This window comes from Artibeus jamaicensis, unplaced genomic scaffold (assembly GCF_021234435.1).
Source record: "Artibeus jamaicensis isolate MK-2021 breed Jamaican fruit bat unplaced genomic scaffold, CSHL_Jam_final scaffold_612, whole genome shotgun sequence".
Lineage (NCBI taxonomy): Eukaryota > Metazoa > Chordata > Mammalia > Chiroptera > Phyllostomidae > Artibeus > Artibeus jamaicensis.
Genome location: NW_026522049.1, coordinates 2967420 through 2984899, shown reverse-complemented (window position 1 = coordinate 2984899; position 17480 = coordinate 2967420). Strand labels below are relative to the sequence as shown.

The window sequence follows — 17480 nt, the reverse complement described above, 5'->3', positions numbered from 1 at the left end:
ATTCTATCTCCCAAAATGACCAGTTAGCTCATTCCTGCCATTTAATTTTATTTATTCACCTCGTATTGGCTAACTTTATACTTGCTGACAAATAGTATTTCAAGTAGCTCATGGTAGAAAACTTGGTAAATACAAAGAAGCAAAAAAAACACAAAAAACAAACAAACAAATCCCACAGAAATCTACTTCAAGTTCACCACCTTGGGAAACCGCTGTCAATGTATTGGTGTAAACACCTCAAGGTTTTTTCCTATGCACATCTATATCTATACACTTTTAGAGCACCCAATGGTATCCCAGTATATTTATTAGGTCATAATTTATTATTTTTACTTAGGCAAGACATTAGAAATACTGGTCATTGTTTGCCTACCCAGCCTCCCACTGAAAGGTATAATGCCCGTCTCAGAGTTCGTCGTCCTTCACTGGCTGTGTCTCCTGACTGAGCTAACAGATTGGTATCTGATCCAAGGTTGGTGTCTGAGTCAGAGACATACCCGTGGGGAGCAAAAATGAGCTGTGTCAATCCCCTGACACTGTGTCATGGAATTGGGCAACTGAGATCATTCATGATGGAGCTGATGGTTTAAGGGGGCCATGGCCTTGAAGTAAGGCCACAGCAAAAAACAAATAGGAGCTGGAGTTGTGAGGGAGCAGAGGAAATAGGAATGGAGGAAGCTGGTTGAGGAAGAGAGGAGGGCAGAGCAGACCCCACCCGTGGAGAAGCAGAGATACGCGGCAGGACGGTCAGATCCCATGCCTTCAACCTCCCACGAGTCCTGTTTTCTCCTGCTCTGGGCCCATGTACATATCTGTCATAAATGCCTCCCTTCTGGCCCTTTTTCCTTTAGCGCTGAGACGGGTGGGCCATCGCTCGCTGACTTAAAAACCCAGTGACAGGCATTGAAGACATCTCCAATGAGTGTCTTCATCACTCATTTTTTTTCACAATGAAAAATAATTTTGTGATCATCTGTGCCAACAGGTGGAGTTTCTTGTTTGAAGGAGAACTGCATAATGTCATGTCGGACTTTGGAAAGACTGCGTCAGTTTACAGCCCAAGCAGCAGGACGTGACTGGTTGATTTTTCATCCCTGTGCCAATAGTACTAATTTAAAAACCAAACAAAACATTGCAACTCGGACGGGCAAGAAGGGGTAAGTGGTCAATTACAGTCTTTGTGTGCATTTCTCTGAATGTGGTTACTGATCAGATGCGTGGGCTTTGTCGTCAGACACACCTGGGTTTGAGTTCTGGCTCCGCCTTTCGCTGTGTGGCTTCAGCTAAATTACTTAGGTTTCGTTGGTCTCCTCTGTAAATTGGAGATAATAATGCTTCTGACTTTGTAGGTTTATGATAAGGCTTAGATAAGAAAATGGATAGAAAACAGTCTAGTAAAAACTCTGCACATTTACTTACTATAGTTATGAAGAATGATTTAATTTGTGGCCACACAAATTAAGCTATGGGAGATATCTGAAACTCAATGGGCTGTTGATTCAAATACCAGTTAGAATTACATACTCCTAGGAACAAGAAAAAATGCAAGAGCCTATTAGGTCCATAACCTTTATCATCTGAGGGAAAATACATTTACTTATTTGGATAGCAGGTGTTATTACAAAGGTCTTTAGAATTAAAATAAAAACGCATGTGTGTATCTTAAAAGCCAAGAAATATAAAATAAAACCAAAGATAAATTGGGTAGGTGGGACTTGCAGATTTCTAAGGATGGTCAGAGGATGAGGGAGTTTTGAAGTAGCTGACATAACATAAGAAAGGGGCTCAAAAATGACATCGGGCACAGTGAGAAGGATGGCTCTGGAAGTTCACTGCTAAACTGGAGAAACCTTTAATAAAAAATAACCTTAGTTAATTAGGTTGGAAGCTTTCTTAGCAGTTTTGTGTCTTGCAACTTAGAGACTCTTTAAGATTAAGTACAGGAAGGGTAAATGGGGTAAAAATGATGGGATTAATATATGGAGGTTAAGAAGAAATATGTTCGCGTTTCACACTTTATGCATTTACAGTGGTTTTAAAAATCGGCTTATTAAGAGTGATAACCTTAAAACTCTTATTTTAAATGTATATTTGAGTTAGTTTTAGACTTAAGATTTCGAATTGAAATCTTACTAAGCTGACACATGGAACTGGGCCAACTATGAGAATTTAGATGCATTATATTTGTAAGTTTATCTGATTTATAAGGGTTACTAAGCATTGAAAAGTTTCTAGGTTGGACAATTGAAGAAATTAAAAAGAAAATCTAGTAAGTTTATAGACATGATTGTAAATGTTTGAGGATGCTGAGTTTGTGAATGGGACCAAGAATTCTTAAAAGTTTCTGAAAAGTGGTAGGTAAGATATAGAGGCTATAGCAGGATCAGGGTCAGCGCTGGGCCAGTTAAATTTGAAGAATGTGCGGGGTTCATAGGTGAAAATGCCCCATTACACAGCTGAAAATGCTGAATAGGGACTTCTAGATGATGTAGTCTGGAGATGTATTTAGGGCTCTTCACCACTTTAAGGTGAGTGTGGATAAAGTTACTAAGAAAGAGTGCAGAAAGAAAGAAACGAAAGAGGGCTGAGGACAGAATTCTGTCGAATACCCATTATTTTAAGGGCAGTGGACAAGGTGCAAGGGAAGAGGCCCAAAAGGGGCAGAGTCTCCCCTAAAAAGAACTTGCAAAGATCAGTGGCAGGGAATCCAATGGAAGGACGTTTGGACAAATACATTTCCTGCTTAGGCATCCGCTTCTGAAATATTAGGAGGGTCGAGCAGTTCCAATCGGAGACTGCTGGTGAATCTAGGAGAGAGCTGAGGCCAGACTGCCCGACTTTGCGGTCCCTTTATGAGTGTGGGTCCTGCTGGCGTCCAATAAGAACACCCTGGGCCACTTAGAAGGACACCCTTCTTGAGCCCATTGGTGCAGAGTTTAGCTCGGCAGGCAGGGGAAGGAGTCCACGTGTTTTACTTCAAGCGACTGACAATGGCGACCTTTTTGTCCGAGCAAAGGATGAGGTAGGAGCCGGAGAGGTTAAGGCTTCAGGGCCTTCCTTGCCAGCGGAGGTGTTCGCTAGCCGGACCGGCCACTGGCTCCGCCTCCTTTCTTCCGCCTCCAGTAGGAGCCTAGAGAGCTCGGGGGGCGGGGATAGGGGCGGGACCGGCCCGCTCGGGCTCCGCCTCCTTCCGCCCGCTCCCCTCGGCGCAGCAGGGTGGGGCCGCCGGGGCGGGGCCACTGGGGCGGGGCCTCTGGGACCAGGACAGCCCGCGCACTCTGTAGGAGCCGCACCGCCGTCGCCCGCGCCTCTAAGGTCTCACCGCTTCCTCTGCAGAGACCTGGGCTCAGCCGCCATGTCCGCCACGGACGAGGTTGACGGACTGGGCGTGTCCCGGCCGCACTATGGCTGTGAGTGCGGGGATCTGCGGCGCGGGGGTTTCGGGGCTGGGTTCTCTGCTTCCCAGGCGCCGTTTTCCCGGGAGGGGGTCGGCTGGGCGGGTGGGGCCGGGCGGCTGTGGGCCACGCGGACCCGGAAGAGCCAGGGCAGTGGGCGGGAGGGGTGGCGGGCAGCGAGGCTCCCAGCCCGCGCCCCTCGGTCTCCGAAGCGGCGAGGGGGACCCAGGCGGTCTCCACGCTTTAGCCGGGGCGTTGCGGCTGGAGGGCCTCACCCAGCGCCGCCCACCACCCAGCTCGACCGTGATTGAGGGGGACGGCCTAGGGTGAGGTGGCAGGAGGACCGTGCAGGGTGTGTCCCAGGACCGGAGGCGAGGGCTCAGCTGGTTCTTGGAGGGGAGCTGCTGCCCTTGTGCTGCAGGCGAGGGAGACCCTGGGTCTAGACCTGCCCGGCCCTGGGCGAGTCACTTCAGCTTTTTCCGGCTCAGTTCCCTCGACAGGGTTTCAAACGTAAAAACTAAAACAAAACAAAACAAAAATCCCCCAAAACAAACAAAACCCCCCTCTGACTTCCTCATTTTCTGTAGCTGTCCCTGGGACGTCATTGAACTGCAGGCAGTTCATTGAACTGGCCAAAGGAGAGTCCTTTGGAGTCTCGAAATTTTCGATTTTCTTTTATATTCTGGGGGTAATGTTCTGTTTTCAGGGTAATTTCACTCATCAACAGTTATATGTGTGGGGTTGTGTCACTTCTGTGAAATTAAAGGTGAGCTGCTTTCAAAGAACGTTTTAATCAGAGAGAGAGAGAGAGACAGGTGTACAACCCAATGATAATGTACAATAAAGATAAAAGCTGCGAGGACAAACTCAGCATAAACAATCAGCACCAGGGTTGAGGACAGGCTTGGGGAAAGAGGGGGCCCACAGTGGTGTGACATTTGAACAGAGCCTTGACGTATTCGGGCAAGTCTGATGAGGCAGGGTGGGGCAGGAGAGGTGACTAGAGGCAGGGAGAGCCTGAGCCACAGCATGGAACCACAGTATTGAACCGTAGAAAGGCGCTGGGAGTTGTGGTGTGGAGTGCACAACGGTGGCAGGGAGGAGAATTTCCAAAAGTAGTTGGAGCTAAATTGGGAAAGGCCTCGAATGCCATCCCAAGGAATTTATTCCATACGCCGGGTGCCCGCCGGGTGCCCGTGCAGGAGGTGGATTGCTTTGAGGTTAGGCTCACAGGCTTTTGAGATGGGCTGCCTAGGTGTGAATCCAGGCCCCGCCCCTTGCTTACTCACTGTGGGGCTAACATCACCCTGCCTCCATTTCCTCACCTGCGAAATGTGAGGGATATTCATGACTGTTATGGGGCTTCGATGGGAGAGTGCATGTAAAATGCATAGCACAATTACTGCCACTTTGTTCCCAATGACCGGACTGCTGACTTTGGTTCTTACTAAAAGAGGGAAACAGCATGATCAGCTCTGTTTTTAGAAAAAGTCTGGCAGATGGCATTTTGGCCCTAAATCTCAAGTCATTATTTTTCAAGTTAAGCTAAAATATAGTACATATTCATGTTATCGTACTTTAGAAAAGAAAAAGGTAAGGTGGGAATGGCTGACGCGCCATAGTTCCTGTTTTAGGAAAGTCTAGCTACACAGCTGCAGGTCGCCCTGACTCTTAGGCGAGAAGCAGGGATTCAAAGGTGTGGTGGTCTTGTATTGCTCAGAAAGGTTACAGATTCTCTTGTTCACATTCTTTCACGTTTTAGCTGTCCTGGATAATGAGAGACTCACTGCAGAGGAGATGGATGAAAGGAGACGGCAGAATGTGGCTTACGAATACCTTTGTCATTTGGAAGAAGCAAAGAGGTAACGGCTGTCTGGAAAGAAGGCTGGGTGAAGGGAGCTGACGTGGTGAATACTGATGGAGATCTCTTGGAGTAGGTTGTGGAAGTGCCTGAGGGAAGCTGGTGATGTGAAGAAATGAGGTTAGGTAGGGAGGGCATTTATTCACGGGACCGGATAACCTTGATGGCACTTTATTCATGAAACACTCATGGCCATTTTTGTATACTGACGAATGTCCAGATTTGTGTTCTGCTTTCTGCCTATGATGCACATTTGGGGCACTACCAGCTGTGGGGGGGAGAGAGCATTTTTAGAATTTGAAGTCCTTGCCTTTAATGTTTCACTGGTTCTTCACTGGTTTTGATTTATATATGAGCTGGGGCCCTTCTCCCATTGTTAGTGCTATGGATATGGGTCCATGCATTGGGCAGCGTTCAAAGACAGCTTAGCCAAGGCGGCATCCTCTGCATTCGTGAAGCGTGTAGGCTCTCTTTTCCTTTTTCAGGTGCTTTAAGACCTGGTAGGCCCAGGGTGTCCCTATGCTAACCGTGTTCATTTCTGTCATTCTGATTTCGTATTCCTGAATGTCTCAGGGTGGGTAGATGTACTTAATTATGGGCCAGATATTCTATAAGTGAGCTTTGCTGGGAAAGGCCAGCAAGAGATAATGAAAGGTATCTGTGATCCACAGTCTAATAAAAATCATGGATGTGTTCAATGTTACTGATAAACAGGCTTTTAAAAAAATTTCCAAAAATATTGAAATGCTTCAGGAAAGTTCAAGAACAATACAGCACACATCCGCGTGTTTCAGGAGGAACTTTAGCCCTTCAGATCTTTCCCTTTCCTGTCCCCGGGGCTACCACTGGCTTGCATTTGCTGTGTCCTCCTGCATCCAGGCTTTTCTGAGCTTGAGGCCCTTCCCTGAGACTGGGGGAGGGATTAGTGATGATTTAGGTGGGGAGAATTGTTCTAAATGGAAGGTTAGACACCAGACAGATATGTCATTAGAAAAGCAGTTGATTCTTATACAAAGTTTGTAAGGGCCCCTTGAACAAGAATGTGAAGTCCTCTGCTCCGTCAATTCTGGACTAGGTCTAATTTCGGAAGGTCAAGGAATTTGCAAGCTGCATCGGGCCTCAGAGACCAGCCTGTGCTCTGCGAAGCCTCGGAGATGAGCGGTGGGGTGGGTGGGGGGGAGCCTCAGCTCACCTTGTTGCCCGCATCCAAAGCCATTCTGCTTCAGTTTTAATACTGGGTTTCTGCAGTGAACTTTCCTTGCTGCAGAGGGTATCTTGGCTGACACCCTCGTGCCACCACTAATCTAGTTCAACCATCTCATTTCAGTGCTGGGATATTATAACCTGAATAGAATGATGCTTTTATAAGCACATTTCTTCTTCAGTCGCTGCCTTAGCAAGGCATTTCATTGGTCAGGTGTTTTTTCCAGTCTGGGAAAGTAGCCCATTTCCTTTAGAACCCATGCAGGGGGCCATGAGCCCCTGGGGTGTGTTTTACTTGGGTGTTTCTGCATACTCGGGAGGTGACTAATGCAGTGAGACATTCGTGATAGTATTTATTTTTTATGCTTTGATTATAAGGGAGCGTGTAATAGTGGCGCACTTGCCCTGGTACACTCAGCCCGCTGGCCTGGCATTGTGGAATCGGGCTTGCTTTATTTAATTGAGTCAATCACACAAAACCTGGACGTGGTTATTTTATTTCTGTTTGGTCGTTTAAAGCTTTGATTAGAAGATCGATTTGGGAAACACCTGTTTAGATTTTACAGCTGGTCAGGGTTAGGAAAAGAAGCCTGGGAATGTCGTGCTGAGAAAAGAGGACTGGGTCCCTACTGGCTACCTTCTCTGGCTGCTGCCACCCCCAAGAAAGTATTGGAGGTGCAGACAGGTCACATGCTCTTGCTCATGAGCTTGGGGCTTCAGCCCCCGTGGAGTCTCCTGCCTCTGAGATCCAGGCTGTACCTTCTGTGCCCCGCCTTCCCAATTTGCCTTTTTGGACTGGCCCCATCCTGTTTCCTTCTGACCTCCACCCTCCCCTGTTGGAGGAGGCTCAGGGTCCGGAATCTACACCGGCTCCCAGGCCAGGAAGAAAGATCTGAGAGATCCAAGGGAGAAAAGGTTCTCCTCTTTAGTTCTATTTATAAGACTGCCACTCCTCCCACGAAAAGCTCCATCTCGTAGTACAGTGGCCCCATTGTGTCGCTTAGGACTCTGTTTTCTCATGTACCTGTAACCGAGCTCTTCAGTGGGAAGAGCCGAGAGTGTGCAGAGAGTGAGTGTGAAATGTGTGGAGACAGTGCGTGGAAGTGCGTGGAAACATGAGAGTGCATTGTGGATGTGGGTGTTCCCCCCAAAAGTCAACTGGGAAAATTTAGCAGTGATTCCTTAAATGTGGGCACTGGCTGCAGTGGGGAAATAGGAAATACAGAGCTTCTGCTTTCCTTTACCGTCTGGAGAGTAGCTTCAGTGTGGAAAATAAGTTACTGCTCTGATGAAACACCGTCTAAAGGTACAGGGCTGTTTGCTAAGAGCTACAGAGCAGATCAAGGACTTTGTAAAAGGAGACACCTTAAATGACTTGTTTGTGCTTAAACATGGGTTTGCTTTTATCTTTTTGCCCATTCTACATGGGCTTTACATTTGTTCTGGTTAAGGAGTAATAGAGATGAATGGCATTTTCCGTCAAGCGGAGAAGGTGAGACTTAAATATGTGAGGTACAGCAGATACCTGAGTCTTCCCCAGGCAGAAGTACTAGATCAGAGAAAAATAGATCCGGTGACCAAAACCAAGGAAGGGCACGAATCAGGTAGGGCAACCCGAAGGGAAGGAGAGTGGTACTTGGAACAGGATTGAATTCAGTCAGGTCACGGGGCACCGGAAGAGGGTTGATTCCCGCGCCCTCCCAGGGAGGACTCCTTTTTGCAGAGGCTCCCTGGTGTAGCTGGTGCGGCGTTTGAGCCTGTCATGGGCCACCGTCCTCCCGATCAGTCTCCAAACCCCAGTGCCAGGGGCAGGACACACCCTGCCTTGTGGAAGGCAGAGGAAGGGCTGTGACTGGCTGGAGACTGTTAGAAGCTGCACAGCGTTCACAAGAGCTTAGCACTGAGTGCAAACACTTCAGCTTCTGCAATTTAGGGGAGCTGAGAAAGTGTCTTGGAAAGAAATCAGGTCTTAAGAACAAATTCTCTTTTGTGCACATGTCCTTGTTGTTGGCATGGAGCACTCCCCAGGATGGGCTCTTCAGACCTCCTCTCCGAGTGGGGTCACGGTTCCCGTGGCATCGGAGCAGATCCAGGCTGGCCCACGGTGATCCTGGAAATAGGAGTTAAAGACACTGAAGAGGCAAGAAAATAAAACGATAGGTGAGGTGATTAGGAACCTTGCCCACCAGTTCCTAGAATTTTTCAGTCGAGGAATATCACTTAAATACTTGAGGGGGGATCATTTTTAGGAGGTGACTCACTTTCACAGATGGGAAAACTAGTTTTAATTGCCTGGGGAGACCCAGTGTGATTAAGGGTCTACATGGCACATGGCTACTTAGTGGCATGTTGGGACAGCCAGCTGGGTGCCTCCATGCGTTCATAATTGCCCAGGGAGGAAGTGCGGGGTGGGATTATTCTTAACTCTTACAACGGTGACAGAAATAAAAGCCTCTGTTTTCTTTTCTGAAACTTAGTGCAGCTGCCTTAGACAGACTCCTTGGTAAGATGTAGGTTGCCTGAAAAAGTGTGTTACATGGTGATTCAAACGAAGAGCACTTTCCCACAGTTAACAATGTTGTAGATGGGAAGAACTTAGTTCCTAGTGCAGCCACCAAAAGCTTTTCTTACCCTTGTACCTGAGACAGCAAAATTTACGTTTATGAAATGTGAGCGGTAATCTGGTAAATATTAGCAGTCAGCTAGCTCCTTAGTAGCTATCATTATTACTAACGACAGTCATATGACTCTAATCCCATAATGCTCATAATTAAGTAAAGCAGAACTTGAAAAAGTCAGATGAAAACGTCTTTGAAAGTCTTGACTCCAACAATACGCAGCGTGAAAAGGAGGAGGACTTTCGGTTTTGGCAGGTGTGAATTCTGAGTCTGGTTTTGCAAGTTGCTTCACCTCGGGGAGTGAGTCTAAATTTGTGCTTTGCAGAATGGACATACCATGCATCTTAGGAGTTGCCTGGCCCGGTCTCTAAACACAGTAGTCACTCAACAAACATGCTCTTTATCCTGGTCCTCGAGGGCAAAAGCTGATTTACTATCAAGGTGGCGAGGTGTTAATAAACTTTCCTGGGGAATTTTCTGGGCACTTTCAAGGTCCTGGAGGTTGGCAGCCCTCGTGTTTTCACTTCAGACTTAAAGCTTTTGTCTTAAAAAGGAAACGCTACAAAGAGACTGTCTCTGGGGAGCACAGTGTGGGTGGACAGTGTGACCCATGCTTTTTATTTAATGCCCTTCTGTTTATTTAAAATGCTTTGCGCAGTGACTATGAAAAAAATTTTAATTTTATTTTATCGATGTGAAAGAGAGAAAGGTTGATTTGTTATTCCACTTATTTATGCCTTCGCTGGTGGATTCTCGTATGTGCCCTGACTGGGCATCAAACCTGCCACCTTGGTGTATTGGGATGAGGCTCTAACTCACTGAGCTACCCAGCCAGGCTAATTATGAAGTTTATAATAAAGAAAAAAGGAATTAAGAAAAGGGGAAAACTGTCTAAGTACATAATTTTTAGATTGGGTACATGGTGTTGTTCACTGTGGGAAACCTCATCACACTGTACACTCTCTTTGTATGCATTATGCTTCATCTACAAAGTTTACTGAAACAGAAGAAAAAGAGCAATTGTCTAAGGACAGCAGAAGAGAAGTTGATGTTCTTTCCTGGGTAGTGAGGAATTTGGGCGTATGAAGGTCGCTCATCAGAGAGGGGGCTGAAATTCAGATTCTTGACATTGCTGTGCTGTGACCTTGATTACTATTTTCAGTGGGCCCATAATGTTCATAATTTATTGATTCCAGTTTTTTAAAAGATTTTATTTATTTATCTTTAGAGGGGAAGGGAAGGAGAGAGGGAGAGAAACATCAATGTATGGTTGCCTCTTGTGCGTCCCCTGCTGGGAACTGCCTGCAACCCAGGCATGTGCCCTGACTGGGAATCGAACCTTGATCCTTTGGTTCACAGGCTTGTGCTCAATCCACTGAGCTACACCAGCCAGGGCTGATTCCGTTTAATGTTATATTGTTTGCTGGAATGGTTCCATATTTCCCCACGTATCTGTTTGTCAGGTTTATATTGGGCGGTTGTTGGTCTCTGGCCTTCTGGTGTCCCGATGGTAACTTGTGTGAGTGCTGTTACAGTGTGGATGCCCTACAGTTAATAATACTGCACTGCATATTTGAAAGTTGCTGAGATAGTAGATCTTAAAAGTCCTCATCACAAGAAAAAAATTTTTCTTTGTAACCCCTGTGTGGGAACGCGTGTTAACTTGACTTATTGTGCTGGTTGGTTTGCAATGCACGCAAATATCAAATCATGTCGTTGCGCCCGTGGAACTAATGTAGTGTTCAATGTCACATACACCTCAGCTTGAAAAAAGAGAATGAGTGGCGATCTTCAGTCAAGTTTGCTGCAAGTATTTTCCCCTAATTTTTCACTTTATGCGCTTATTCACTCTATAGTTTTAAATTGATTGGTGTTTAAATATTAATCTTTCTGTTTATAATTTCTTCTATAAGTTCAAAGTAGAGATGGTTTAATTTCTGTAAAGACTTGCTAAATTTTGAAGTTTTATTTGTTGTTATTTTTTTCCTTGATTTAGTGATTTAATTTTTTTTAAGAATCTAAGTCTGTAATTCTCATGGCGTTTCTAAGTTATTCTGATATCATTTAAGGACAACCTTATTACTACCCATTAGCGATTGATGTCTGCTTTCTCAGATGGTAAGTTACATCTAGCTCTATTTCCAGACTCTTTGTTCTGCGATGGTGCACTATATTTTATTCTTCTAGAGAAAATGTATATATTCCTTCATTTTCCTATACTTATTATTGAGAAATAACATGTGAACCTAGCTTGTTTTTAGCTCCATGACAAGTCACTTCTTTTTATACTTTTTCATGATTTGAAACTTGTACAATTCTTGTTTCTTGTGGTTTCCCCAAGTTATATATAGTATCTTTTTTGTTTATTTTAGCTCTAGGAACTTGTCTGTTACACCTTGAATAGTTAATTGGTTCTGATTCATTAGTTCTGCCCATTCTTAGCTCAGATCAGCAGAGTCTGTTTTATGGCTATTCCTCATTTTGTTGTTGTTTTTTTAATCTTAGTTAAATCGGCATTCTCGGTGTCTCGCATATATCTTCTGCTTTGCTGACCTAATGTTCTACTCTCTTGATCTTTTTCATTGATTCTGTTAATGTTCGTTGCTTTGTCCTGTTCAGTTTTCACTGTGCACTAGTGACTCCTTTTCCTTCTCTACTCTTGATAGTAGACTCAGTGGTCTGTGATCAGTTCATGAAGAATAGTGTGACGCATATAAGATCCTTTTCAGGTGGAAAAAGAAAGCTGGTAGCCAAGAGAACTGGGTTTAATACTGTACCAATTCCCCGTATTTTCACTAAGTCTCGGAGTCGATGGGACCCGAGGGAACGGTGTTAAATGCTGGCTTGAGTGTACGACTTGTCTACTGGTGAAGGTCGGGGAAGTCTGATTAGGGTAAGTGGACCATTAATTTGACCTAACTTAGCATAGATGTAATTCTTTTGTTCTCAGAGGTCAGAGCAACAATTATGTATGTGGACATAGAGTGAAAAAGATATTTTAGGGCCTAAGGTGGCCTGTTCTGGGAACTCAGTTTGCCGGCTTTGCATGGTGACCTGTCTCCCTCTGGGGGCGGGGGAATTGCCTCCTGCAGAATTCCTTCTGCTCCACAGGTAAGCAATTTGGGGATCCCTGTTGGTAGCAGGAACTGTTGAACGTTTTTAAGCCATGTGGTAGTTCGATGGACTTCTGGTTCCTTCCAGCTGGGGCCGGCTAAATAAACCCATTCACAGGAAGTATTTGTAAGAAAGTGCTGGCAGGCAGAGGGAGACCATCCGGAAGTGATTCACAGCACTGGGGCTGTTTGTTTAGTTTGCCACTAGGTTGCCAGGAGACTATCTTCCATCGAGCTGAGTGAGGTCCTCCTTCTGCAGAGGTGCCCTTGCCCACCTGCCCAAGTCAGGACGCTGCTGCTTGACTTTTCTTCTGCAAGAGCTCCTGGTGACCTGCCGGACGCCTGTGGCTTTGCAGTGTGCTAATCGAAGAATGTTACACAGACAAACGAAGGATCTTGTTAATGGTGTATTTTAAAGAGTTTGCTTGCTTAAGCTTGAATGTTTAAAAAAAAAGTTTTGCCCATAATTCTATGTTGGGACAAATTAATTTGTTATTTTTCAATAAGGTATTTTATTTTAAAGACTTTTATTTATTGACTTTTAGAGAGAGGGGAAGGGAGGGCGAAGGAGAGGGAGAGAAACATTGATTTGAAAGAGATACATGGATCTGTTGCCTCTTGCACACTCAACTGGGGACCCGGCTTGCAACCCAGGCATGTGCCCTGAACGGAAACCGAGCCAGCGACCCCTCAGTTTGCAGGCTGGCGCTCAGTCACTGAGCCACAGCAGCCAGGGTGCGCATTTTGTTTTAGAAACCTTAATACTTAAAGTACCTTTACAACAGCTACAAGGAAGCCAAAAAAGCCCCTCCAGTACCCAAAACCCAACCCTGCCATTTGCCCCTGCATCGGTGTCCCCGCCTGTCATCATTGGTGCCATTTACTGGGCACTTATTATGTGCATTGTCTAATTAGCTGTTCTGGAAGCTCCAGGAGCAACTTATTCTTTTCTTTTTTTTTTTTTTTTAATTTTTATTTATTTATCTTTAGAAGGGAAGGGAAGGAGAGAGGGAGAGAAATATCAGTGTGTGGTTGCCTCTTGTGTGTCCCCTGCTCAGAACTGGCCTGCAACCCAGGCATGTGCCCTGACTGGGAATCGAACCACGGTTGTTTGGTTCACAGGCCTGTGCTCAATCCACTGAGCTACACCAGCCAGGGCCAGGAGTGGCTTTTTCTTACCAAACAGGAGTTGGTATCACTTGTCCCAGGTCAGCCTGTGGGAATCCGGTGCAGGCCTGGCTGACCCCAGCGGCCAGCGCTGTCCCTCTGCTGGCCCAGATGGGCTTTCACCTGCCCCTCCAACTGCATGAGGGAAAGTCTCGATTTTCATGTGTTTGTGTGTGTGTGTGTGTGTGTGTGTGTGTGTGTATGTATGTATGTATGTAGATTGCTGGACTCTGTCTTACACTTTTTTTACTCCCTTCAGAGCTGAAGACAGTGATAGACTGACCTGAGTAGCTGTTCGGTATTTGTTGATCAGTGAAAGATTTGTGCATCCATGCTTATCAGAAATACTATAAAACACAATATCTCAGTTAAGTGGGTTTTATATAGGTGTCTAGAAACATGATGATTGGCCTGGGATAAATGGGTGTACTTAGCTATTTGGACCGAACTCCTGCTCACAGGCGAGTCTCCCCGGAAGCAGAAGCGGAAGGGGCTGCGGCGGAGGTTATATAGTCGTACACAGTGACTCTGGGGAGGCCAGAGAGTCCCTGATTGCTTTTCTTTTTCATACCCTAGTATCTGCTCTGATTCAGTTCAGAAAGGCTTCCCTTCTTCCCAGCCACTGATTTTTTTTTTTTTGAATAATGACCTCATGCAGACAGGAGTGGCAAATTGGATTGGAAATTGTCTTGGATCATTTGGCGAGAACTGTGTTTTTTCGTGTTGTGGGTGGAGGAAAGGCTGTCTGAAGGCCTTTATTTCTTCTTTACTCAGAATACCTTCCTGTTGACTCATTGGAAATCATAACGAAAAGCAGAAGGGAGCGTTGGAGAGGCAGCTGCCAGCCCGGGGCTTGGCTTCTCTTAGGACAGATGTCTGGTGGCTGAGAGAACTCTGGCTTTCAGAAAAAACTGTGAGACTTTTGTAGCAGAAGGAAACACTGTTACTGGGATAGGTATTCCTCCATAAAGGAGCAAGTATCAGTCTGTTGCCAGGGATCGTTAATTAGCAACATAAAAATCTAAAAGTATTTTTCTTGAATGGGATTAATGAGTGTTCCTAAAAACTGAAGCAGCAGGCATTGAAGTACAAAAAGAGAGAGAACAGGGCAAAATTAGAAAGTGGAAAAAAGAAAAAAAAAAGGGAAACCGTGCTTGCTGGGGCGACACACACGCTCCAATGGGAACAGTGCAGATTAGCCGGGCCTTGTGCAAGGCTGGCACACAAACTCGTGAAGCGTTCCATAAAAAAATGAGAAAGAAAAACTGATTGTTAAAGATAGAAAAGGAGCCCTGACCGGTGCGGCTCAGCTGCCTGGGCGTGGTCCCACAAAGGGAAAGGTCCCCAGTCAGGGCACATGCCTGAGCTGCGGGTTCCGTCCTCGGGTTGGGGTGGAGGCGAGAGGCAGGTGATGGATGTTTGTCATGTGGATGTTTGTCACGTCGATGTTTCTCCCCCTATTTTTCTCCCTCCCTTGCCCTCTCTCTAATAATGAATAAGTAAAAATCTTTTTAAAAAGTAGAAAATTATATAAAAGTAAAATTTAAATGGGAAATGTCCCAGTGTAGATCATTTTATTACCAATAACATCTCAGATGACCTTTAAAACATGTAACAGGAAGCAAAAGTAATGTAACTACTTGCATGACAATTATAACAAAATGCTTTTCTGCCTTGAGGACATATTGCTGTGTCATTAGTTTGGACAGTGCTTCTTAAGCATTGATAGTTTGACAAGTAGTACTTGACAATGGCTTGACTTTGGTTTTTTTTTCTTTAAAAATTTGAGAATTCCCACAAACTATTTTTAGGCAGATTTCGTCTTAATTTTCTTTCTTTCTTTTTTCTTTTTTGGATTTATTTATCTTTAGAGGGGAAGGGAAGGAGAGAGGGAGAGAAATATCAGTGTATGGTTGCCTCTCATGTGTTCCCTGCTGGGAACTGGCCTGCAACCCAGGCATGTGCCCTGACTGGGAATTGAACCGCGATCCTTTGGCTTGCAGGCCTGTGCTCCATCCACCGAGCTACGCCACCCAGTGCTAATTTTCTTATTTTTATTTCTTTACTTTTATTTTTTTAAGGTTTTATTGATTTATTTTTAGTGAGGAGAAAGAGGGAGAGAAATGTCAGTGTGTAGTTGCTTCTAGTGCACCTCCTATTGGGGGCCTGGCCTGCAACCCAGATGTGTGTGCCCTGACTGGGAATTGAACCAGCTACCCTTTGGTTCTCAGTCTGGTGCTCAATCCACTGAGCCACTCCAGCCAGGGCATAGTATTAATTTTTTTAAAGGAAAATTTTTGTAATCATTTAAATAATAGATACAGCATGGGCCTGATACTTAATTCAGAAACTGTGCTAGGATGTACAGTGAGAGAAGTCTGTCTCCTTAGCCCTGTTTCCCAGCCACGCAGGTTCCCCAGTTGCAGCCATTGTCGTGACCGTGTGTCCTGTGGGAGCTGTTCTGTGCAGACACATGCAGGTCACTTTGATTTGCTTGTTAGAACTGGTAACACTCTATCCATCCTGCCTTGTCTTAACTTACCCATTGCGCATCATTTGTTTCTTCACAGCTGCCTCCTTTTCCCTCTCCATGGACGCGTCCCCGCCCCCAGCTTTTGCTATTATGCATATATAGTGTTGTAGCTAGCAACTCTGTACTCGCACCGGAGAGTGTTCTTGCAGGACCAATTTCTAAAAGTGGAATTTCCAAGCCAAAGGGAATCTGTCCATTTAGTTTGGGTACGTATTGCTAGTTTGCAGTCCGGCGGAGCTCTACTAGTTGACATGTCCTCAGAAATACATGAGGGCCGCTCTCCCCATACTTTCATCCATTGGGGTGTCAGACTTTGGGCGCCTTTTTAAATTTATTTATTTATTTATTTTTAGAGAGAGGGAAAAAGAGAGGGAGAGAAGTATCAATGTGTGGTTGCCTCTCACATGGTCCTCACCGAGGACCTGGCCTGCAACCCAGCTTGTACCCTGACTGGGAATCGAACTGGCAACCCTTTGATTCGCAGCCTGCGCTCAATCCACAGAGCTACACCAGCCAGGGCTTTTTTTTTTTAATTGTGAATTTCATAAGTGAAAATAGTTTTTTGTTATAGTTTTATTTTTAGGTTATTTAATTTTGAGCGAAGCTCAGCATCTTTACATGTGATTCAAAGCCGTCTATATTTCCCTTCCCGTCAGTTTTGGCAGAATCCTTTGCTCACTTTCCAATGGGCTGTTGGTCTTTCCTTACTGACTTCAAAGAGGTCTCTCTGTATTGAGGAGGTCGACCCTTTGGGTGCCATATGTGTGGTAGATAGTTTTCCCAGTTTGTTCTGTAACTTTTGACTTTTAAAGTATTCAGACTAGTTTAGAATTTTAAAACATGTTTTATGTTTTTAGCTTTGGGACTTTATGTTACTTTTAGAGGGTTCTTATCTATACTGAGATTTTACAAAAACATTCTCCTGTACTTCTAGTGGTTTTAGTATATGAAGAGTTTTAACATTTGACCCTTTGATCCATTTGGAATTTATGTTGGCATGAGGAACGAGGTAGAGATTCTGCCTCATTTTTTCTCTACATAATATTTGGATGCCTTACTTATTTTTATTGATTTGGGAGAAAGAGAGAGAGAGAGAGAAACAGTGATTTGTTTTTCCACTTGTTTATGCATTCACTCAGTGATTCTTGTATGTGCCCTGACCAGGGATCGAACCTACATCCTTGGTGTATAGGGATGACACTCTAACCCACTGAGCTACCCAGCCAGGCCTGAGCAGTATCTTAAACATTGAACATGAGCAGTGGCTCTCTTGTGAATGTGCTCTGGAGTTTGCCATGCTCTGTAGTCTATCTACTGAGACCTTAATTTTTTTTCCATAACAAGGCCATTTCAACTGTGGAGATTTTTGTAATCTCCACATATGGCTTACATTTCCTTTTAGAGAAATTGACTAGAATTTTTCAGAGCGCTTTCAAGCAGGACGTGCTGTGACGTTGCAAAGATTAATAACGTACAATGAAGTTGGTACTGAGAGGACAGGGGTTAGGTTCACTGCTCCAATGTATGGACCACGGAGAGGGGAACGGTACTAACTAACTAACTAACTAACTAACTAACGTAACTCATTCT

General features: G+C 45.0%; 1 protein-coding gene across 2 annotated transcripts in view; it reads left to right on the top strand.

Moving 5' to 3' along the window:
* Positions 1-1068: 1068 nt before the first annotated feature.
* The window catches only part of IQGAP1 (IQ motif containing GTPase activating protein 1), a 75444-nt gene continuing 59032 nt past the window's right edge, over positions 1069-17480 (top strand). The window contains exons 1-2 of one of the 2 annotated variants that reach the window (XM_037149125.2): positions 1069-1157; positions 5158-5257. In XM_037149125.2, the coding sequence (XP_037005020.1) occupies positions 5193-5257 (65 nt within the window). In that variant the 5' untranslated portion in view covers positions 1069-1157; positions 5158-5192. Of the gene's footprint in view, positions 1158-3257; positions 3411-5157; positions 5258-17480 lie in introns of those variants that run through there. The other variant, XM_037149124.2, reaches the window with a different exon arrangement.